Genomic DNA, 24005 nt, shown 5'->3' on the forward strand with positions numbered 1-24005 from the left:
ATTAATTTTTAAGATGTTGGTTATACCATAGAAAATTTGACTTTCAGTTGTCGTAGTGAATTTAAAAAGTTCGTTATGAGTTTTAGGCGCTATTGTCCAATGTTTATACATTTTGCAGAAGATAACCGTGAGTCGAATTTAGCGTTGAAGGAATAAAGAGAAACAGTATTGTTTACTGAGGATTGAAGAGGAACCTTTTTCATTATCAACAATATTGTGATCACAAATACAATTTGTATATGCATATAATGTAATTTAATATTTCAGTTTTGATAATCCTACTATGAATAGTGTGCTGTCAGTTTTTTTTTTGGTGTTACTGAAGGAAGCCTTTTATGAAAAAAAAAATTAATTTAGATTTTTTATTTACTTAGATGTCTTATAATTGTTTTCTAAGAATGCAATGTTATTTACCGTTTGGATATGTGATTAGGTTTACGTATTACAAATGTATAGTAAGGGGTTGTTTGGTTAAGGTTAACGACAAATTTTGTGGTTACGGGTTTTCTGAAATTTTTCATTATTTTTTTTAGGTATTACCTGTGTCGAGGTATTTTGTGTTGTGACACCAAGTTTGTTACATTTCATTTTATTAAGAGGTTAATTATGTGAAGTGTAATTACGTCAGTAAATAATTAGTGTCGTGTTAATTATAGCTGTATCCTAACATAGGAATGCATCTATAGCATACACATCCCTTATTCCTGTAGCAAATGCAGACACAATGTCAAGGATGCATTTCTAATGGATGGTTATTATTCGAATACTTAGACTGTTATGGTACAATAGCAATGTCCTAAACTGTGTCCGAAGAACACTCGTCGCTGATTGGTCCACGTGACCCTCTGACGTCATGCGTCAAGTGGACAGAGGTCCGAACCTACCTGGTCCGAAGACATTCGTCAATTTTAACTTTTTGGTAAATATGTAGTTGAGTGGTATTTGCGGGAAAAAAATGTTAAAAATCTGAAAATACTTTTATTGTATGCTCTTCAACTTCCTCTTTTCGTTAAAAGTGGCGGAGGTAAGAAATTCCAAATACTTTAGGAGATAATGAATTTTTAAATTTCATCATATGTAGTTCAGCGGTATTTGCGAGAAAAAAAATGTTAAAAATCCGAATACCTTTATTATATGCTCTTCAAATTCCGCTTTTCATTTAAAGTGGCGGAGATAAGAAATTCCAAATACTTTAGGAGATATCAAATTTTTAAATTTCATCACAATACCAGTGCATTCATGTGGCTTTCACCATTGTTTCTTGTTTTCGAGTATCTATTTTTTTATTCGATAATGATGTCACGTGATTGTTCGTGATAGGCCAGAATTCAAATGAATCAATACGTGATTATTTAGTTCATTTATTGTTTAAAACGGTGTTTAATTACCGCCTCCAACTTAGGTGAGTTTTTAACGTTTCTAATTTTAAAGTCTTATTTGTTATTTGGATATTGTTGCGCAAGTAATAAGTAACAAAAAAAATTTACTTCAGGAGTTACTGTTCATCCTTTGTCCCGGTTTGTTATGTCAGGTCAGTTACATTATAAATACTTTAAAACTAAAGAACCATTGAAATTAATTCATATTATTTTTAATGTACGCTTTGTTTCAAAGTATTTATAATGTAACTGAACTGACCTAATCAACCATTTTCATTAATTAGGCATTCACAAACACATGATAATAAAAAAAAATTGCGGCAGTTGAATGATTACACAGGTCTTGTATAGCAAAATAAGAACGGCAATTTCTCCTAAAGTATTTGGAATTTCTTACCTCCACCGCTTTTAATGAAAAGAGGAAGTTGAAGAGCATACAATAAAGGTATTTTCAAATTTTTAACATTTTTTTTCCCCCCAAATACCGCTCAACTACATATTTACCAACTTTTTGTCCCAACCTGTGTACTTCAGACACAGAAAAATAACAGAACACTCACGATATTTGAATTTCCGGTATCCGTTTGAAAACGTCGTGTTTGTTTATGTTATTGAAGGAAATGGAAGGTGTTAATTTTGTGAGCCCTAAATCTTCTTTGGAGTCTTTTGCTTCTGAGAAACAGAAATATTGCAGCAAAAAACCAGAAGGCCGTACACACGAATACATTTCTGGCAGTGTCATACGAGTTCATTTTTTAGCATTTACATTTGCCACTTTGCCTTACTGAATAAATATATAATATTGAACTCCCACAACTTTCATAAGTTCAATCTCAAACTACAAAATATCAAAACAATAAACAAAACATTTGGTTTGGCAAATTTACTGCGCTCTGGTGACAACTTTAGAAATCAATACATTCGCACATCGGACATCGCAATTGTGGACAGGAAAGTTTTCGGTGAGACACTGTGACGTCACACATTCGGATGACACGGACCACGCACAGGTTTTTAAAGTAATATTAAATACAAACACAATAAAACTTTATTCCGAAGGTAATGGATGTAGTCATGCATCAGTGGACGTGAGTGTTGAATCCCTAGAAACCTCGATTTTAGTGGACGTCTGTAAGGATGCCATTGGATCCCTTGTGAGAATTTGGAAGCAACGAAAAGATGGCTGTGTTCATTAAGATGCACTAATGTGTTAGTTGTATTTTACTAATAATGAAAATAATCTTGTTATTAATCTAACTGGTGTTTTCATGATAATTGTAAAGACATGTTAATTTTGGGACACCTTAGGTTCACGAATACACACTGTGGCCTGAACAGTTCCGAAGTTCACCAAAAATTGCCACTCGCTTGTGTAACTTTCATACCTATTATAGGATAAAAATTCTACAGTATTCACTTAAAAAGAAAGGAAATCTGTCTTGGCATTGGCCGTAATTTAATTGTATATAGTCCCTGTTTGTTTTAAAACAGTCTGGACCATGCTTTATTCCCAAGTAATTCTGGAGAACCACAGGATCAAGTTGCATCTAGTACCACTAAAACAGTAGGGCGGCCATAAAGATCAGTGTAATTTCTCTGGTGTAATATTTCATTTATTTGACCATTGATTTGAATTCTACATACATTTTCCATTCTGTAGCTATCCGGTGCAGTTTTTTAGGTCCTCATTTGATAAGTTTTATCCTCTGAGCATTCCTTGTTCCACAATGAACTTAAGGCACTGCTTAGGCATAGATGAGAGAGATGAGCTACAGCTATCAATAGAGCCAGACTGCTGCTGGCTAGAGGAAGGTTCCGCTGGCTGTGGATGTCGTAACATCCGCGAAGATTCAATTGGCTGTGAATAATTGGATTATTTTGAATATCCAGAGTTTCAGACTAGGTCTATGCTATTGTGATATAGCAGAGATAGGGAGTCTGGTGGTATTTGTGATATCCATGACATTGCTTTTCGAATTCCGCAGCTGGGAATCTTCACAAAGTTGACACCTCCATTGTTATAACTCATGTTCGCATTGTTGAATTTTTTTTTTTTTTTTTTTTTTGTAATATAGTCCAGATTATCTTCTGTCACAGCTTCTCATAGGTAGGCACTTTCCCCTTGGACATCAGTTCATTTTCATGAGTTCTAAAAATTTTGCTTCCTCTACATTAAATTGATATGTGTATTAGTACAAGAAGCCTCAATAGTGCTTTAATGTAAGATCATAACTTACTATTGATGAGCTACCTAAAGTACTAATTTTTAATCAGGTATAAATTTTTCCGGTTGACAAACTGGGTCAGATAGACATTTTGTTAGCTCTTTTCAAATAGATCCATGAAATGTGACAATCATTTACCCACATGACTCTTACACAAAAAATGCTATTCATAATTACTGTTAGTTACTGATCAATGACAGAGCAACCACACAGACTACATGACCCATGGAAAGCATGCATCACACTTAGGCCAGAATAACAATAGCTCAGCCGCCAAACGATTTTCAATACTCCGCTCATCTGTCATAATATTTTTACATTTCAACCCTGCCAACTGTTGAGAAAACTGAAATGTCGGGGGAAATTTCTCTTGTGTTATTAGATAAGTTTGTCAATTGTTTAATTTATGCACTTATTACTCATTAAACCCCCTTTTTTTTCTTCCCCACTCTAGTATTTATTTAAACAAGTTTAGAGTTAATGTGCATATTTAATTACACTTCTATAACTCAAAAAATTGTTGCTTTTAAAAAAACTTTTAAAATGTGTTCAAACATAAGTTAAAATGATTATGGAAGCAACTTAAGAATTAAACAAACTTCAAAACCTTCTAATGTAATAATATTTTACATGCAAAAACTTTGCAGCATTTGAAAGTTGTAATTTCATCCATCTGTCCTTCAAAAGTATGAAATTACCTAACTTTTGACTGACAGGTGTAATTTTTAAGGCTCTAGTATCTTATTGGCTGCAGGGCATGTGATTGAAGGACAAATGGAGATGCCAGATTATTGTAATTCTGCAACTGGCACATGCTTTTGCACTAAGCAGTTAGTCATGAGGAATAACAAACTGTTGTTTTTGAGTACTGTGAATATTTAGCTATTAAAAACAGTGTGTTGGAATATAGGCATATTTCTGTTGCGTGAAAACTGTAATAAATACATTTAATAGAGCAGAAATTGTGTCCAGTTAATGTTACTCGTACTAGGCTATATTTAAATCTAAATATCAAAATTTAAGAAACATTTTTTGTTTTCAGATTCAATTGCATCAACCATGCCTATTATCACACAAATGTTTCCATACATAATACCTCAAGAAATTCAAGCGGAAATTGATAAACAAACACATTTGTATGAGGTAAGTTTTAAACTTTAGTGAATGTATTAAAATTGACAAGCAACATATGCAGGGTATGTAAAATGCTAAAGTACACCTATCCCTCACTTAGCACGTCTTCAGATTGCGTGGATTCATTTAGCGCGATGTGAATTTTACTGCCCCAGTCTTGAATAGCACGTCTGTAAATTTCAGTTAGCACGAAATCTCGGCAGGCAAAAAAATGTCGAGCACGACGCCACAAAGTCTGTTTCAACTTCTGTAAACAACAGATGTGCCGTGGGATACAGTTAGCCAAACAAGGAGGGAAAAGATGCGTGCGCAGGTCTGTCTATGCTATCGGCTGATGTACAAACATCAGCTATGGCAAGTTAAATTGCTTCTATGGAGTGTAAAGGATTTTACGTCTGCGCGTACCATTATCGCCTGGCCACAAACTGAGCCGTGAACTCAGTTTAGCCAGTGGCAGGGATTCACTCAAACAAAAGCAACGTTTGCCCATTCAGCTACCAATAACTGTATGCACTTGATCACTCATAATACATAGTGTTCATGTATTTGAGACAATACTAGAAGTATTACGGCGCGCAGATTTTCATGAAGGCCACGCTTATGTTGGTCGCACTTTTTAGTTGTTAAATGAATGTTGCAATGAAAAAAATAATCATTGGCCTGACAAGATTGGTGTGAACCAGGTGGTGATACGCGAATAAGAACTTTAATTTTTGAAAAATTAAAATGTTACTATCCGGACAGTAATATTGGTTTCACTGTCAGTAAAGGATGGTTTTAAAAGGTACGCGACGTGAGTTGAAGGTCACGCCCAGGCGGGCAAGTCAGCAAGCCGACTGACGATAAATTACATAACTACATATCTCCCGTTATGCTGTGTCGTATTTGTCATACGAAGTGCGATGAGAGGCATATAAAGATAAATGTTGTGATATATTTATAGTTGAGTGTTATTCAACACATTTAAATTACGTAAAGTATATTTTCCTACACAATTTTGGAACACATTATATAAATTAGCCTTGCTATTTATGGAAACTAATGCTTCAGAATACGAGATTTTGAATAACGCGAGCATATTTAGGAACAAATTAGTCGTCTAAGTGAGGGATAGGTGTACTGACTTAATTTAGTTATTTGATTATCTTCCTAAATGTGGCTGTTGGTTATGTTGTAAATGTCTGGTGTTGGTGATTTTTTTTTTTTAATTATTTGTCATAAACTGTTTGTGTACAGGGAATACATAACTGGCTTGAAAATGTTAAGCAATCAGTTTTAAGAGGAGAAGATGACTATCAGGTATTTCGAGCCCCCAAAACACCCGCCTATAGAAAAAGAAAAGGCCGCCGAATAGAGACCATTGTGGAAGAAAACGGTGAGATGTTCCGTTATTCGGTGTGTGTTTTTGTCAGTGAATCTTTCCTTAACTAATTTAGATTATAGTATCTTAATCCTTATATTTTTAGTCACCCATAATTCGTTGTTGATTGTTTAGTTATTTCATTGTTTTTTTTTTTTTTTTTTTTTTTTTTTTGCTTATTTATAGTAATTGCTAGATTAAAAATACTTTAATACAATTTTTCATTATTGTGCTCAATCATTACAATATTATGTATATTATTTTATATTTATTTGTTATACTTGTTCTTGTTTTGTCAGTCTTTCTGTTTGTATTGTTTTTTTTTTTATATCTGTGTTTGTTGCAATAGTCCCTGCAGTTACATGGTTTTCACTGTTGCTGTTGCTCTGTTTGCTGAATTGCTGTAGTGACTGCTTGAGGAGGTTTTCCCGTTTCAAGTGGTGTCTGCCTGGTGTCTGTTGGCTGCTGGTGGCCATGTGACTGCAGTGACTAGATTTATCTTGTAACTTTTGTGGTGTTTGTCCTGTAATTGTTTCATTGTCGTTTTTACCGTCAAAGTCCTTAGTGACTATTGGTGGGCATGTAACAAATTTAAGATGATAAAAAACAAACTCTCACATCTAGTTTATAATTTGTAGCTAGTAGAATTGTAGTTTCATGAAACGGGTCTCTGGTCTAGGCTTATGCTGGGCTGGTTCCTTCCTATCCATAGGCAAGGGCTGATCTGTAACTGTCTCTTGTGGTATCGCTTTTGGGGGTGTAAAGTGAAACCTGTGGTAGCAGTTTGAAAGAACCGTTTGAATTTCAGGTGATCATGAGGACACCTTTGACGTAAGCAGTTCTAGCACACGATCGTCATTTTCCAATTCGAGCTCAACTGTTTCATGTCCGAGGATCCGCAGAACTGCAGCCGTGGTAAGTATTGCCCAACAGTTTATTGTTTCGCGTGTCCAGGGGCTGACTTTACTAATTTACAGGTTGGTACATGTGATGAAAGTAGCGGCATCTGGGAAATACAACGAACAAGAATGTAAGTGAATGGTTGGCGGGATTAGATCAGCTGAACTTAATTGATATGCAAATCTTTTTTAAAATACAGTAAAACCTCATTTATGAAAACACTTCAAACAAAACTCTCATTAATACAAAGTATTTTCATAGGAGTTACATGGATAAGTAATTTGTTAAATCCAAAAGTATGGCTATTATGTAATACAAAGTTATTATTTCAGGGGTGAACAGTTACATGTAGTAAAGGATGGTTGTACAAGAATTAATGTGGAGTTTCATCTGTAATAATACTGATACTATTGCTCTAGATCATTGTAGGTTGGCAAAAAATGCTTTAAAAATTTTGTTGTTCAGAAATGATGGTGTGGTATGTCATTTTATAGGTAATTTGTAAAAATATGATTTATTCTTCTGTCTTACATCCTTTTAAGTGTGATGCAACAGTTTGTGTTGTTATATATATATTAGTGGTGCACCGATATGACTGTACCGATTTCCGATTTGATTACCGATTATGAGAGCAATAATCGGCAGATACCGATTCAGTTACCGATTATAATGAACAAATTTTTTTAAGTTTAATAATGCAGACAAATATTTTTTTCCCATGTGAATTTAATAACAAGATTAGGTAAAATTGAGAATACAGTTATAATAACAGTATAAAAATATATAAAATACGCTATTAAGTCATTGCAAAGTGTAAATTAAATTAACTTCTATTTATGTTTTTTATTGTAAACACAACTTGAACTACAGTCTAATAATTGTAATTTACAATGGGTAAGTTTTTGTTGCGGAAAACTAGCATTATTATCGACTATCACATAAGGTTGCATCGAGAAATTACCGTTTAACAACGTAAACATGTTGCTTTATTTTGTTCACTTGAGTTTATAGAAAAATGTTTCCACGATTCACTTTTTTTCTCCCTACTCGCCATCTCACTATAATTATATAAAAATGACTCAAAACCAATTCTAGCACATGTGATTTTATTTATGTTGACTGAATATATAAAATTATAAATACTTTTTCACTTTTCACGTCACATACAATTAACACAACAACGGATAATGTTACCAAAGACTCTCATAACGAGTTTGTAAAACCCAGTGATAAACTCTAGAAGGTATCGGGACCACGATTTTGAACCGCTACTACGACTCAAAAAGATCGATTGTCATAGAATCCACTGCAACTGCTTGTGGTATTTTGATTGCATGCCATCTATTTTACGTCTCTGGCTATAGGTAATGTACAAGGCCACTAAACAAAAGACAAAACGTAAATAAACGTGTAGGAAAAATGTATTTGTTGTTTGAGGCAATGAGATTTATTATACTTAACGAAATATCTGTAATCATGATATGGCGGAGTTTGGTGGATTTTGTAATATGTACAAATATTACCGTATTTCGTCCTAAAATGTGTAACAAAATATTACACGGTAAAAACTAAAAACCTACTTAATTACGCCGGGACGTAGATAATCGGCAAAGTAATCGTTAAGATAATCGCCGATTACGATTAATCGGAAAGTTACCATAATCGCAGATTACGATTCATTGGTATCCGCATCGGTACACCACTACATATATTAGTGATGGGCTGAGACTCGAAAATTCAAGTCAAGTCGAGCGAGTAGCATCAGCTCGGCTCGGCTCGGCATTCGAGTTTATTTTACTCGACGGGGCGAAACTCGAAAGGAAATTCGGGTAAAACTCTATGATAAAATATAATAAAATTGAATTGCAATAAATTCTTAATATCTCCTGACATGACTTCGGCCGACACTAAAAATTACGTACGTAAGACCGAAACACGTACTTACAAACAATGACGACAATCGGCCATATTATTTATATTTTAGTTTTACATATTGCCAAGTTAACAGGTGTGACCACATAGCAAAGAAGACGAACACATTTTTAATAAACAAAACACAAATTAAATTTTATAATCATAATATCGGCAGAAATATTACTTTTTTTTAGTAAATCCGTGCTACAATTGGCGCAACGTTACAATAATAAATTAACGGTAGCGTTATATTTGTGCGCATGTTTGCGACTGATACGCCACCAATCATGAAATGGTATTTAAAAAAACTTTGCTCCACTAATTTTAGGAAGTGTAGGTTGGCGAACATGAATTTTTTTTCCATGTTTGTTAGACTTGCGCATAATAGTTCGCGACCGGGAGCGCTCCTTTTAGTTCGCAGCTCCTTGGCGAACTAGGTCGCTCTTTTAGTTCGTCCGCTCCCATCTCGAATTCAAAGAAGACAGGTCACAGATTGTTCGCTTTGCTACTGCTACTGCAGGCGATCTTCTTTAATGTTATAATAGTTATTTTTTATAATGATCAGTGTTGTGAACGCCTAGATTATTATCATTTTTGGGTTATTATACATCAAAGGAGTAAATAAAACAATAATTTACATAATTGGGTAAAATGGCGTATATAACAGTTCTGTTTTTATTCTTCCCTTAACATACACTATAATATAATCGAAAAATTTTAATTTATAAAATGATTTATTTTATAGCTAGTTTAAGAAATATTATTTATGAAATGCGTTTATTTTAGTGAATAAAATACCGTTTTATTAATATACAAATCATATTTTTTTTAAGAAATGATCAACAAAAAATGTGTTATTATGTACAGGCTACAAAATTACGTAAATTATTTAGAAATAGACCCATTACTTTTCTAATTTTTTACCCTACAATTAGACATAGAAAAACTAATAAAAACTCTTAAGTAAGATTGTATGCTAATATTACTTAAGAATGTGTATGTTCATTAGGACCTATATATAATTCACTGAATTTATCAAGTTCACCAACACTTAACATACACTATAATCGAAAAATTTTAATTTCTAAAAGAATTTATTTATTAGCTAGTTTAAGAAATATTATTTATGAAATGTGTTTATTTTAGTGAATAAAGTACTGTTGTATGCCAAAAAAAAAAAAAAAAAACAATTTTTTTTTTAAGTTTTATAAATAATCAACAAAAAATTGTTTGACTGTAAAGTCGGTTTACGGACGAAAGTTTAACGTGACGTCATTACAAAACATTGATGAAATGATAGCATACTTTTATGAATAAAATTTAATCATTGTTATTGAATTATCACTATTTTGTATTTATACAAAGAAGGAAAGAAACGAAATCTACAATTTAATTGATAAATTTACTTTTATTTGCACTCATTAATTCAAATATGTTTATTACTTTAACGAAGATATTATTTTAACTATAACTTTTATACATGTTTGCTATTTAACTTCTTCCAATCTGTGCTATTATGTTAAGGATAGGACGGTGATAGGAAAAGTAGGAAACAAATGGGAGTGTTTCAAGTTTAATGTGCCTCGAAAAAGTCCAATCGATGGTTCTTCCAATCGAGTGGAAGAGAGATAGATGCGGCGCAAGCGTACAATGAGCGTAATGGGACACAGCGTAACGTGACAATGTGCATAACGGGACACTTTTTCGTGCGTGCAGCCAGCGTTCATCGATTTATTAGACGTCAGGTCAAAAATAAGTTTATTTAACAATGGTTTTATATAAGTCAAAATTTTAATATTAAAGTTGTCATCAGCTGTCAAAATTATTTTATGAATATTGAAAACATTTTGTAAACACTGATATAACTACCTAATGTAATTATGTCTGACTTGTTCTCAGTATACACCACGATTTCCCCACCGCGAAGTTACCGTGCTCAAACACGAGTATAAAGCTATCATCTGAAAATGTTTCATTGCAGTAAACATTTGCAGCGATCAAGAGTCAACATTTTTGTAAAGTCAGTATCCATTAGACGTCTGAAATTTCAGCTATCCGACCCGAGCAGATAACGATAGCCAGCCAAAAAGACCAGCGACAAAGCCGTAATTAATACCCGGAAGGGAGAACGATTGACGACTTTTGATAAGAGCCAGATCATGTGCACAGAACTAAAAGAAGGAGATCGGAAAAAGAACGAACTAATGAACTGAGGAGCGAGGGATCTGGGAACTAGTTCGCGTAGTTCGTCTGTGGGAGCGCTCTTCCGAACTAGTTCGTTCGCGAACTACACAAGTCTAGTTTACATTATTACGTTCGGCGAGATTGGGTTTTGAATAATTGTTTGCTATCCAAGTTAAGTGGCAAGTTAAAATTAATTATGAAGTATTTTATAAAGTGTAACTATTCAATACAAATACAAAAGCATGGATTGGTTGGAAGTGCGAGCTTGCGATTGGCCGGCAACGTAACGGCGTTAGTGTTATAGCAATAATCTTTAAATGTATTATATTTGTTATGGGATCGTTTATTGTAATGTTACTCCAATTGTAGCACGGTCTTACACTTCCCATAAGTGAAAGTTTTCAAAAATGTTCTAATGATTGTGTGAAACTTACCCTAACTTTCGTGTCAACAAGCCTAAATTATATTCATTGTTTTTTATTGACTCGTGAATGCTGCAGGCCACAGCTAACTTGTTCGGTCCAAAATAAGGTAAATATGTAGTTGAGCTGTATTTGCGGAAAAAAATAATGTTAAAAATCTGAAAATACTTTTATTGTATGCTCTTTAAATTCCTCTTTTCATTAAAGCGGGCGGATATAAGAAATTCCAAATACTTTATATTATATTATATATTATATTTGGAGATATCGAATTTTTTAATTTTCACAGTTGGGTGATATTTGTTAAATAAAATTTAAAAATTCCGAAAATACTTTTATTCTATGCTCTATACCTCAATTATTGAATTGTATTATATCAGTTAAGAATTTATTCTAAATGAATTATTTGTATTAATACTTGTATTTTAAATATATTTGATTAAGTGGGCCATGATATAACAAGACAACCATCTACGGACTCTTAGCAGTAAAGTGCAAATATTCAAGCTCGACTTAAGTGTCAAAGATTCAAATAAAAATTTAGACTCGAATCGACTCGACTTGAATTTATGATCTACAAACTCGACTCGAATCGACTTGAACTAATTATTGTAAAATTTGACTCGACTCGACTTAAAAATTTGCAGGTTCGTACATCTCTAATATATATATATATATATATATATATATATATATATATATATATTTATAAAGCTGCGAGTGTAGCCATTTTAAAATCCTAAAATTGGATTTTACAATCCCTAAAGAAGTACTTTTGTGTGGTATAATATTGTGTGCAAGTTTTAAATTAACTCAAATTTGTTTTTGAAATTATAAAAATGTTGTGGTTTAATTTTGTAATAGTTATGGTTAATATAAACCTTATTGCGAAATGATAAAATTATGGTCCCTTCAGATTGGTATTATTGAGGTTTTACTAACAAAATTAAAAAAAAAATTGTTCACTTATATAATTAACATATTTGTGTAGAAAGAGGTCTTCAATCTGGCATTCTCAAGTTTGGCCCATCTGTAATTCAGCCCCATTCGAGCTGCTCTGTTCCGTTATTTAGTTTCGGGTGGATTCCGGTCGTTGACTTTGATCACCAAGGTCACATTATTGCGCTGCTGGTGTTTGTAATTTGCTTAGAGTAACGTCAGTTTTCATTTTAGTTGACTGTTTCGGGTTTTCAAGTAGGTTGCATTTCACTTTTTCATATTTAGTATTCCCATTAAAGCTATGCTGTATTTACACTTGCTAATGTTGCAAATCGCTTATCTGGCATGACAGTGGTTCTTGATGTGCCCTTTCACTGTATTGTGTAAGAAAGCAACCTAACTTAACGAGGACTCATTTTAAGGTAAAAAAGATTTATACTTGTAATATTTCAAAGACATTTAATGCAAATAACATAAATATTTTTGGTGCTTATGAATTTTTTTTTTCTGATATTTTTTTCTTTCAAATGAGCTGCTACTTTCATTTACTGTAATCTGAAATTTTTTTTAATAATTGTGCAGATTTGGTGGTTTGTACATGTTTGATAGCTATTGACATTACTAACTACAGCTGTATAATACTGAAGAAACTCTTGCAGCACTGCATGATGCGTGTGCAAAATACTTTTTCATATTTTGTATATTTTGTATATATACAGAGCACTATAATGTGCACTAGCCCTCTATGGTAATGCCCCACAGTTGGGTAAGCCACTCTGAAGAAACATATATCCACTGGCTCGCTTAGTGTATATCAGGGAGTTACCTCTTACATGAATTTGATGATCAAGTGAATTAATACTTAAACTTTAAAAGTAAATAGTGAAGTTTTTTCCTTCTTTCTTCTCCACAGAAATGACACAACTGGCAAACTGTCTTGAGTAAGGCTGGTTGTCTTCTAACTGGCTATTCTGATTGGCAGAGTACCAGACAGTGCGAGCTTAGATGTGTTATGCTAGCAGCAGTGTAGTTTTTTAAACTGTTAGCGGAATGAAACATTTTAGCCAGTAGTCAGTATAACATTACATTTAGGTGTAGCTCATAACCACAAGACACTTTGGCAAGGTAGGTGGTGCAAATTTCAACACAGAATGCAAGATATTCTTTTCCCCTTCATTGGAAACACTTTCGCACCTTCCCCTTCCTCGGGCATTCGGGCTTTAAAGCGGCTTATCACCTGCAGATCTTGGTTCTACCTGCAGAACTCTGTCTTCCTTCACCTCATCCGATACTTTATGAATCAGCTAGAAGTTAGTACACACGCAATAGAACGCCAATCACCAGGAACTTTTGCCAATAAATCTTTCTTAAAAAAATAACCACAGTAAATATTGCTTTTAATTTTTTTTATGTATTTTTTGTTTAATATTTTGTGTACAATTTTTTTCCATGATTCTTGCATAATTTTTATTAATTTTTTGTTTCTAAATCCATTCTACTGGTTTTAAAAGCTTACATTTTTGAATGTTTTAAATCTTGTGTTTTCATCTGTAAACACCCAACTTATAGAGCTTTTTGAATAAAATCGTAAAAACTAAATTATACATGATATTCACTACATCCAAACAGTTGATTTAAAACTTTGTATTACATGATAAAGTGCCCATGTTCACACTACGGTTGAAAAGAAATCAGTCTTTATACTTTCTAAAACAATAAAATAAATACTTTTTGAAATAAAAACTATATATGTTTAAACACTTAACGTTAGTTGCATTATGGTTATTGTACCCAGATTTATTTACAAAATAGTTAATGATGTACACTTTTTTTTTTTTCTGGAAAAGTTTGGAATATTTGTATTTGTTGGATGTAATGGGACGATAGGTTGATTTGTAACAGTTTTGTTTGCAATATCCAGGCATTTTGTAAATGTTGTGTATATGTGGTAGTTCCCTAACCAAACAATGCTTAATTTTTTATTTTTCTTTCTTTCAGAAAGCAAGTATTCAGTTGAAAACACAAGTAAATCCTAGTCTGAATTCTAAAATTAGGCAGCCAGTTCCAGAAGTTAATTTTGATATTCAAAGCAATGTGGTGACACCTTCTACTGTCCAGTTTACATCATATGATAGACCTCCTATTAAGAAAATGTGTTTAGAAAGACAAAGCACTCACACGGGTGCTGAAGTATTAGAGAATGATGCAGTCGTGGCCATAGACAGTGTAAAAACTGTGTTCAATGACAGTGATGATATTGTGCTGTCTCTTCTTAAGAAAAATAGTCAAGTAAAAGAGCTGGTTCCAGGGAGTAATGATACTGGAGATAGAGATACAAGCATGAAGTCGACACGAACGAGGCGTGGCAATTCTAAAGCACGGGGAAAAAGGATTAAAGAGAACAACGTACTTTCTGAAGAAATCTTGGAGAGACCAAAGACATCTGTAAATAAACAGGAATTGTCTGTAGATAAACAGGAACCGGATGTATGTACAGATAATGTGGTGGAAGGTTCATTGTGTGGGGATACAGCAGTTAAAAGAACACGCAAAGATACAGTGAGTATGGTGCTTGACAATATGTCTCGGTTAACGAACGATCCTAAGTTCAAAATGAAAGCAGTTGTCTCATTATCCCACGTAAGTGTACCAGCCTTGGCCCAGAAGGTCGTCGTGAGTACTGACAAAAATGTTATTCCTGCTGAAGAAGATGATTCAGAGAACAAGATGAAGCAAGACACTGCTGTGGCAGATGTAGATGTTCTTAAGACAGAGCAGAGTGCTGCAGTGATTACCAGGCATGATGTTGTAGGGCAAGACCTGGCTGCAGAAAGCCAGAATGGAGCGACTGTGTGTGATCCTGACACAATGGAATGTGAAGTTGTAGTTGCCGACCAAGATGTTGCTGTGGCCAAGCGAACATCTCTCTCTGCTGATCATGAATGTAATGTTGAGGTAAAGGAAAAACCAAGACAAAACAGTGGTAGGCGAACACATTCTTGTGAAAATGCCAAAAATGTGGAAAAACCTACTTTTGAATCTGGAACTGAAATTGTAACTGATGAAAGTAATGTTCAGGTAAAGGAAAAACAAAGACAAAATAGTAATAGGCGAACACGTTCTTGGGAAAATGCCAAAAATGTGGTAAAACCTGTGTTTGAATCTGGGACTGAAATTGTAACAAGTCAGGATTCCGGACTGACTACCCCAAATACAGTGACTGAAATTTCTAGTGACATGCAGAGAGTTGAGTTGCAGGAAAACAGCCATATTGCAGATAAGAATGGCACCAGGCCAAATGGCACAAAAACAGTGTTTTCTGCTGATAATCCAGATGAAACAGCGAAAAGCGGGGGAGTTCGCAGAACTCTTAGGAGGAGTGTGGGTGCCCAAAAGACTGCAGAGTCACCGAGCGAGTCTGTGCTGAACAGCACTTACACGAGCTGCCGGGGAAAGGTGTCTCCTGTTGCGCTCGCAGACATCTCCAACACCTTGAACTCGTCTGCCAACCTGAGAGACAACGTCCTAAAGGATCCAAAGAAAACACAGCAGGTGTTGGGCTTGCCCTTGACTTCCACGCCGTGGTTCGCGGGCTCGCCCAGTTCCGGCAGCAGCCTGTCCTGGAACTGCAAGGTCGTGCTGAGCAGCCAGAAGCTCAGTAGCCCAGGCGACAAGCAGGAGAGACATCACAAGTCACCTGTCTGCCGCTCTCCGGTTATATTCAAGTGAGCAGTCCTTGTTTTTAAATTAACTAGCTATAGATATTGCTAATCAAAATTTAATTGCTTCAGTTATGAAGGGGGAAAAGCTGTTAAATTTTTATAGTTTTAATTGCTAATTGAAAGAAATTATTTTATAATGTGTGTATACACATTGATGTGTGTGTATATTTGTGTGTTTTACGTTATTCTTATGCTCTTTTCTTGCTTGCGAGCACTAGGAATTAAACCTGATTTTTTTCTTTAGTTTACATTTTATGTACTAAAATTTAAGTGCATGGTTTGAATTTTAAATTCTGAAGCACAATGATATAAATAATTTAAGACATATATCTTACATAATTTGATGTGTACCTATTACACCAAGTGCTTATACCCATTTTCCCATGCATTTTGGCATGAAAATAGTACAGAAATCAAAGAGGCTAAATTTACTTCTAAGTTCCATTTTAATACTTGTAACTTTGTATGAGAATATCTGGGTATTTGTTCCAAAATTGAAATTTATATTTAAATACTGGCATAAACAAGGTTTTTTGAAATCTAGTTTTTGTGCCTAAGATTTGAAACCCTTTCTGAGACCAATGATATTGTGCTTCAGGTATGAATTCTTTAAATTTAGGTAATGTTCTACATGCTGCTCACACAATTTCTAAACAAATTTTACTCTTATGTGATAACGTAACTTCGTTGTCATTCAACGACTTGTATTTCTAGGGTGGTTCACATTTTGAAACGTGTCAATTTGTTTCAGTCCATATGCCAAGGAAAGTGTGAAGAACAGAGTGGCCAAGTTTGAAAACTTGAACACCTTGATGGAAGTGGTGGACGAGAACACAGACCCGTCTGACCAGCAGCCGTCGGCCCGAGTGACGAGGACGAAAACAAGAGCAATGGCGGCGGCGGCGGCGGCTGCTGCAGCGAAGAACGCAGAGTCTGATACCTCGTGTGACACTGCTCGCAAGGTGGGTGCAGTCAGTATGGGTGAGTTGCTGTTTGTTGAACACTAGTGAACCCTGCTTAGAAACTACTACCTACTTATAGGGTATTTTGGTGGTCAAAAATATTACTGAATCAAACAGTACAAAAAAATTAATAGAATAATTTTGAAGTAGAATGATTATCATATTTTGCTTTCATGTACTTATTTGTCTTTTGGTTGATCAGAGTAGTATTAGTACCTGAGATATGACAAGGAAATAAATAAATAAGTATGGGTAAACTTGGCAAAAAAAAAGCCAATTTAAAATTTTTGATAAAACCCACGACGGATGTAAATGTAATCGAAAAAGGATTAAATAAAATTTTTGAAACACCCCTGACTGAAATGAAGTAACGTAGGATAAATATAAAAAGGGTTGATTTGTCATGAAGTCTGTCATATAGAGAACTAATTATGACTTTTCTTAGTACTTCCTACCATTATGTACCTATTTGTTTCTCGTAGAGATTAGAAAATTAGTTTCATGCACACTCAATTTATATCTGTATATGTCGAGATATGCATATACAACTCTTTAAATATGCTTGTATCGACAATATATTTGTTTACTGTTGTTTTTAAGTATTTTATTATTAATTTTTTTTAATTAAAAAAAACATAGTTTATGTCCATCTGGAATAATATAGCTTTATAATGGTAAAAGAATTCTTGAAATCAATACAGTAGTTTACTTCGGACAAACAACAACAAAAAATGACACTCTTTGTAATATTGGTACAGATTTCCCTTAAATAAAATTTAATTCAATGATGTATTATAGTAAAATGTGTTTAGTAATATATACTCTCAAATTATATTCTTATTATGTTAATAATTTCAATTGTCAACTTAAGAAAAAATATTTGTTGTAGATTGTGTTCAAGTGAGTCAGTTCTTAATTTAGTGATTTTTTAGGTTACAGCTTAAATAGTCTCGTTTGCTTGTTTTGCACTCTTATAGATAACTTGGTTTGTATTATACATTTAAATAATATGTTTTTTAAGAGTTTAAGTTAGATCCTCACACTCCTTTATTCACAATACAGCTCAATAGTTTTTAATTTTCAAAGAAATAATTATTAAATAATATTTAAGATAAGTATCACAGCTAACTGTAGTTAAATTATGTATTTTATCACAATGTTTTTTTTTTTTCTAAGTATATAACCCACTCTTTAATTTTAAAAGATAAAACCAACATGTCAAATTCATAAATTTGTTACAGTAGATAAAAAATGAAACATTAATATACTAAATACTTCATCAGTTTTGTATACAAATTACAAAATATGGTTATATGACCATTTTGTCTACAAAATATGCCAATTTGAAAGTGGTTGTTTATTTTATTTTGGTTTTGACAAGAGATATGTTCTTTTATAAATTAATAAGAAAAAATAAAGAAATAATGCATGTTGATACTATACCATCAATATTTGTTGCTAGAGAGTTGAGTACCATGATTGATTATATATTTATATGCCACATTTCACATTTGTGTGTGTGTGTGTGTGTATTATTTTGGCTGAAACTATGTAATTGGAAATCATAACACTTTAGATAGAATAAAGTGTGATTTTTTTATTTAGTTGCAGAACCTCAGTTCGACTCAAAGTACTGCTAAGAAGTCGCTGAAGAAGGCTCTAAGGATATCTGCGGCGAAGTGCAAAAAAGGCCTTTTAACTCCTAATACAAGTAGAGATGTGCGTATTTTATGTTATTTGCATGCATTTTCTGTTAAATGCTCAAGTGTTTTCTTATTTGCACATATTTGTGCATGTGTAAGTAGGCCTATTGTAGAAAGTTTGAATGTTAGTCTGGAATAGTTGAGAAAATGATGGTAAAAATGTTGATTATCACAATAGTTTTCAGCATACATATATACAGAAAAAGTCAAAGGATGCTAGTGTGAGTGCAAAAGACAAGTGTCACGGTTGACAGGGCATTGGGGCTGGGTTTTTCCCTGGGTAGGAAAAATATCTAAGCTCGGCTGCATGTGGGTGTTCTAATTTTCCTTTTAGTGTGGTTGAAGTTCAGAATGTAAGTTCTAAAGTTAACAAAAAAAAATTTAATAGAATTTTTAAGATACTATCTAATAACTAAAGATACAATTTAACAGTGTAGACAAGGGTTCATTTGCCTCCTTAATATCCTTAAAAAGTCCTTAATTTGTCTTTAATTGAATAATGGCCCTTAAAATTCCTTAAATCTCACTAAGAATTCTTAAAAACTCCTTAATAAAAAGACTTAGCGTGTAAGTAATAGTTAGATGCTGGTATTTTAATGTTGTTTTTTTTCTGACTGCAGCAAACGCTTTGCGCAAGTGCAGCACAATTGGCAAATATCATGCCGTATTAGATTTTATACAATAATGTTTTTGATTTGTTTTTAATATTTTGTATCGTACCTTTAAAAATAAAAAAAAGGTATGTTTTATTGCCTTACTTTGAACTTATAAAGTAAATGTAATTACAGATAAAATTAAATTTTAAGGCTCAACTATCATATACACAATGTTTGGGTTAGATATGTATTCCAGAGATAACTAGAACAATATGGGCTTATCTGTAAGAATTGAACTAACAAAATAGTTTTTTGTTGCATTAACTTTTTATTATTATTTTCTTAAGGGATTTTGTGATATTAAAAATATTATTCTACCCTTTTTGATAGTTGTGAAGGCGATGAAGTAAAGAGGCTCTTAACAACTCTTTAATTTTTGATTGCACAAAAGGGTACAAACCATCTAGACTTGTCAGGAAAATTGAATGTGTTTCAGAAATAGAAGAAACAGTTTTGAGATAAACAATTTTTGTATAATAACAATGGCACAGATGTTAGATAGGAAATGATAAACCAAAACAAAAAAATAAAAATAAATCATTGTGGCTTTTATCACAAGCAGAGATGTATACAAAACTTAATTTGTGAGATTTTGGTTTCTTTGTCTCAATTTTTTTGTGTACGATGTGTAGATAAATTTAATATGGTCTAGTGTTATATTGGGTTTTTTATGGAGGTTTTTTTAATTTTTTCATTTTTCCCCCCCTCTCCATTTAAATTAGTTAATAGATGGGTATTTGGTATACTAGAAGTGCTTACACAAAAAATAATCAGCATTAAATAACAAAAATGTGATTAAACTTTAGCAAATCATTTCATGCTTAACAAAGTATATTTACTAGAAAGTGTGACATTGTTTTTCATTGAAGGGTTAATATTTTAACTGGCAGTTGTGTTCTGGCTAAAATTAAATTCGTAACACATGCAGATATAAGCTACAATTAACATCAATATTAGCTAAAGAATGGGCTTTGTCTTTAGGAGAAATTAAAGAGCACGGCCAAAGTTATACATAAATTAATAGTGGTACATTATGTATAATTTATTTGGAAAATTAATTATGTAATTTAGGTCCTGGCCAGTTTGATTTCACTGTGAATGCAGCTTGCTGAAAGTGTCTCTCACTGGAGCTTTGTGCTGTTCCTATTGATGAAACTTAATTTAAATTTAAATGTAGGTTTGCACTGACGTATCATGATCGTAAAATGTAATAAGATATTGTTTGTTTCAGGAGGGAAGGTGGTTGAACGCGCTGACTTCCTCGATGAAGAAGTACAACATTGTGGTGGGCATGAACACGTTCCTGCCCAAGATGGCCAAGACCCCGTGTCTGGCAGAGCTGGAGAAGAGGAAGGAAGAGGACCAGAGGCGTCAGGAGGAGCGGGCAGAAGAGGCCCGTCGCAAGAAGAAGAACATGCTCACCGCCATGGCCCTGGAGAGGAAAAGGTACTCTTTCTATTCAAACTACATCCTTATTTCAGAAATAAAATAAATCCTTAATGTCATTAAAAAAAATAATATTAATTTTGCATAAAAAAAATTGGATTTGTTCTATTAGGATCGTGTGGATGATGAATGGCAGTTGTAGTAAAAACTTGCACGTGTTAAAAATAAATGCGTACATTAAAACCATTTTGTTACGACCCCTCGTGGTTCCTGGAAATGGGTCGTAATAAACATTTTGTAACATTTGACCCTTCCCATACTCTGTCAGAAAATGCCAATTTTTTGCACAGTTTCCATATTCAGTCATCTCTGGCAAGAAATTTACAAGTTTTCAAAATTATATATATAAATTTATTTTAATAGAATATGTCTTACAAAAAAGGAAGATGCCCAAGGAAAGTATATTCGACCACCTACTGCCACGAAAACAAGCATAAAAACAGCAAAATGTGTGGCGCAACGTCATATTTTAATGAGCTGGAAGTTAATATTACACTGATTTCACAAGGAAAATGAAAGAAATTTTCATTAAAATGCTCAATTATTATACTTGGCCCAGCAGGAGAGGTTAAGAAGGTTGAGTGCAGTGGTACCGCCTTGTTTTCACCGCTGGTGCTGTCGCGGTCACTTGACTTGAGAATGAAGAGCGAGTGGAGCAGCCTCTTGCTGACAGCCGCAAGAGAGAGAGAGAGAGAGAGAGGAAGTGTCTCCCACTGTGACGAACTCCATCAAATCGCATGCCTGCCCTTCCCACCCTCTGCACACACACAGACGTACAGACACAGAGATCTTTTTCTCACTAACTTTCCCTCCCCCTCCAATTACCCTTCCGTGGTGACATTGTAGCTCAAAAGTAGTTTGTCTTAGGTTTTACCTCAGCCAGGTAATGCGTGTAACTTAAGAGGCCACTCCAGTGTTTCAGGGGCACTACGCAACCCGCGTTAACCTCATAAGATTCAATGCTATTTTCATTTTGCTTATAATAGATTTCAAAATGATGCTTGCTTGATATGTAAGACAACGATGCTCTTATCAAAGCCCCTTTCTTAAAAAACTTGCATAAATTATGGTTTTATACTAATCTTTACTAATATGCATAAGTGTATTGTCTATGTTTGAACCATAATTTATGCACATTTTTAAAGAAAGGGGCTTTGATAAGAGCATCGTTGTCTTACATATCAAGCAAGCGTCATTTTGAAATCTATATTAGTTAATTAGTTATAAGCAAAATGAAAATAGGATTGAATCTTGAGAGGTTAACGCGGGTTTCGTAGTGCCCCTGAAACACTGGAGCGGCCTCTAGTTCCAAAGACCTGTGGCGTGAAACGGGCGTGGCGGGCGCAGGCGGAACGAGGAGAAGGTGCAGAAGGTGGCGGAGAAGCGGGAGGCCCAGTTGCGGGAGGAGCAGGAGCGCCGGCTGCGGCTGGAGCGGGAGAAGGAGGAGAAGCTGAGCCGCCTGCTGCAGTCCCGGGAGGAGAAGCAGCGCGAGGAGCTCACTGCGAGGCGGCTGCAGCTGCAGCAGAAGCTGCTGGACGTGGACAAGCGGCGGCAGCAGGAGGAGTCCGCGCGCCTGGCCCGACTCCTGGAGCAGGTACGCCTCTTTCTTGTCCGCATATCCTTTTGGGTGTTCTTTTCCTTTTTAAACATTACTACATAATTTCAATGTACCGTGTTTTCTCGCATAATCGTCACACTTTTTATTAGACATCTGCGAATTGTGATTTTTCTGTTCGAATCGAAATCGAATCGAATTTCAAAAAAATTCACGAGTTTCGAATTTTTTTCGAATCGAATTAGGGAATATTTATTAAAATAACATAGATCATTAAAAAATTTTAACATACCACCTTGTCACATAATTCACAGTTTAAATCAAGTAACTAAAATTAAAGTGAGACTATATTGAAGTGCACAACCAGATTCTCTAAAATTAAAAAAAAAAAAAATTAAAAATTATATGTCTATAGCACTAACATAAATCACTTCGCAAATTATTTCAAATTGTCATGGAGAAAGGTGAGTTCACCGACATGGTGCGGCAACAACAATTCTCTGCGGCTGGTAACTATGTTGCCTGCTGTAGAGAAAACTCTCTCACTTGCCACCTTATTTAGCATGTTTGACTTTCAAGGATAAAAATATTAATAAAAATTTCACAGCATGAGGAAGTGGTACAAAAATAAAAAAAAATTTACCGTTTTTATCGTGTAAGCATTGCACATTTTATTCTAAAATCAAGTTTATAATTTAGGGGTGAGACCGTGGGTTCACTCTTCTTAGCTGAGTTTTGAAATATACAAACACCGTCGTATCACTGCGCCGCGTCAGCAAGTGATAGGCTGAATTAATCTTGCGCTCCAAGCACTAGTTGCAACACACTAACTTCAGTACAGTCGGTGCTAATAAAATAACGGAGAAGTAATATAACAGGAAGCACCGTAGCACTTTGTTCAGCGTAGGTGGTTCATTTGCGAAGAAAAAACTATGCACTTTACGCCTAATAGCCGTCTTTACAAAATCATCACAAGTTTTGATAACAGGATACTCAAGTTTCCTTTTCTTCCCGGGAGTTGTTAATGTCCCAGTGTCCTGTAATTCTTTTCTTGCACGAAGCACACTGCTCTTCGAAACACTCGTAAATTCCGCAGTTAAACTCGCGATATCGTTCACACAACAATCCGGATATTTGTCTGAAAATGTTTTAAAAACATTCAACACAATAGTTTTCTGTGCACTTTTCAAAGGCTTTTCCGTTCTGTGCTTTACAAAACTCAGTCCGGTGTCAGCCATAACAAACCGTGCGCGCACGAATCCTAAATACAGTTGTTGCGCCGGGCATCAACTGTACACGCGGCGTCTGCTAACATAATTGTAAGTAAATACTTGCTGACACTGCATTGGACATTAAACTGTATTGGATATTAATGGTGAAACGCTATAATGCTATATATCAACAATTGTTTTAAAAAAGGCAGTGTAAAAATACTTACAAATGGTATGTAACCAAGGAACTATTTCTTGCGCACAAATAATGTGCGCAGCGGCCGGCAGCCAAT

At 34.3% G+C, this 24005-nt stretch overlaps 1 protein-coding gene across 4 annotated transcripts in view; it reads left to right on the plus strand.

The window, feature by feature from the left end:
- The first annotated feature begins 33 nt into the window (after positions 1 to 33).
- The window catches only part of LOC134542240 (inner centromere protein A-like), a 37348-nt gene continuing 13376 nt past the window's right edge, over positions 34 to 24005 (plus strand). For 2 of the 4 annotated variants that reach the window (XM_063386335.1, XM_063386339.1), the window contains exons 1-9: positions 64 to 127; positions 4647 to 4747; positions 5975 to 6113; positions 6907 to 7013; positions 14456 to 16182; positions 16931 to 17141; positions 18747 to 18860; positions 20732 to 20946; positions 22294 to 22540. In XM_063386335.1, coding sequence (XP_063242405.1) covers positions 76 to 127; positions 4647 to 4747; positions 5975 to 6113; positions 6907 to 7013; positions 14456 to 16182; positions 16931 to 17141; positions 18747 to 18860; positions 20732 to 20946; positions 22294 to 22540 — 2913 coding nt within the window. In that variant the 5' untranslated portion in view covers positions 64 to 75. Of the gene's footprint in view, positions 920 to 4646; positions 4748 to 5974; positions 6114 to 6906; positions 7014 to 14455; positions 16183 to 16930; positions 17142 to 18746; positions 18861 to 20731; positions 20947 to 22293; positions 22541 to 24005 lie in introns of all 4 variants that reach the window. The other 2 variants (XM_063386338.1, XM_063386337.1) reach the window with 2 other exon arrangements.

The sequence above is a fragment of the Bacillus rossius genome, assembly GCF_032445375.1.
Source record: "Bacillus rossius redtenbacheri isolate Brsri chromosome 4 unlocalized genomic scaffold, Brsri_v3 Brsri_v3_scf4_2, whole genome shotgun sequence".
NCBI lineage: Eukaryota > Metazoa > Arthropoda > Insecta > Phasmatodea > Bacillidae > Bacillus > Bacillus rossius.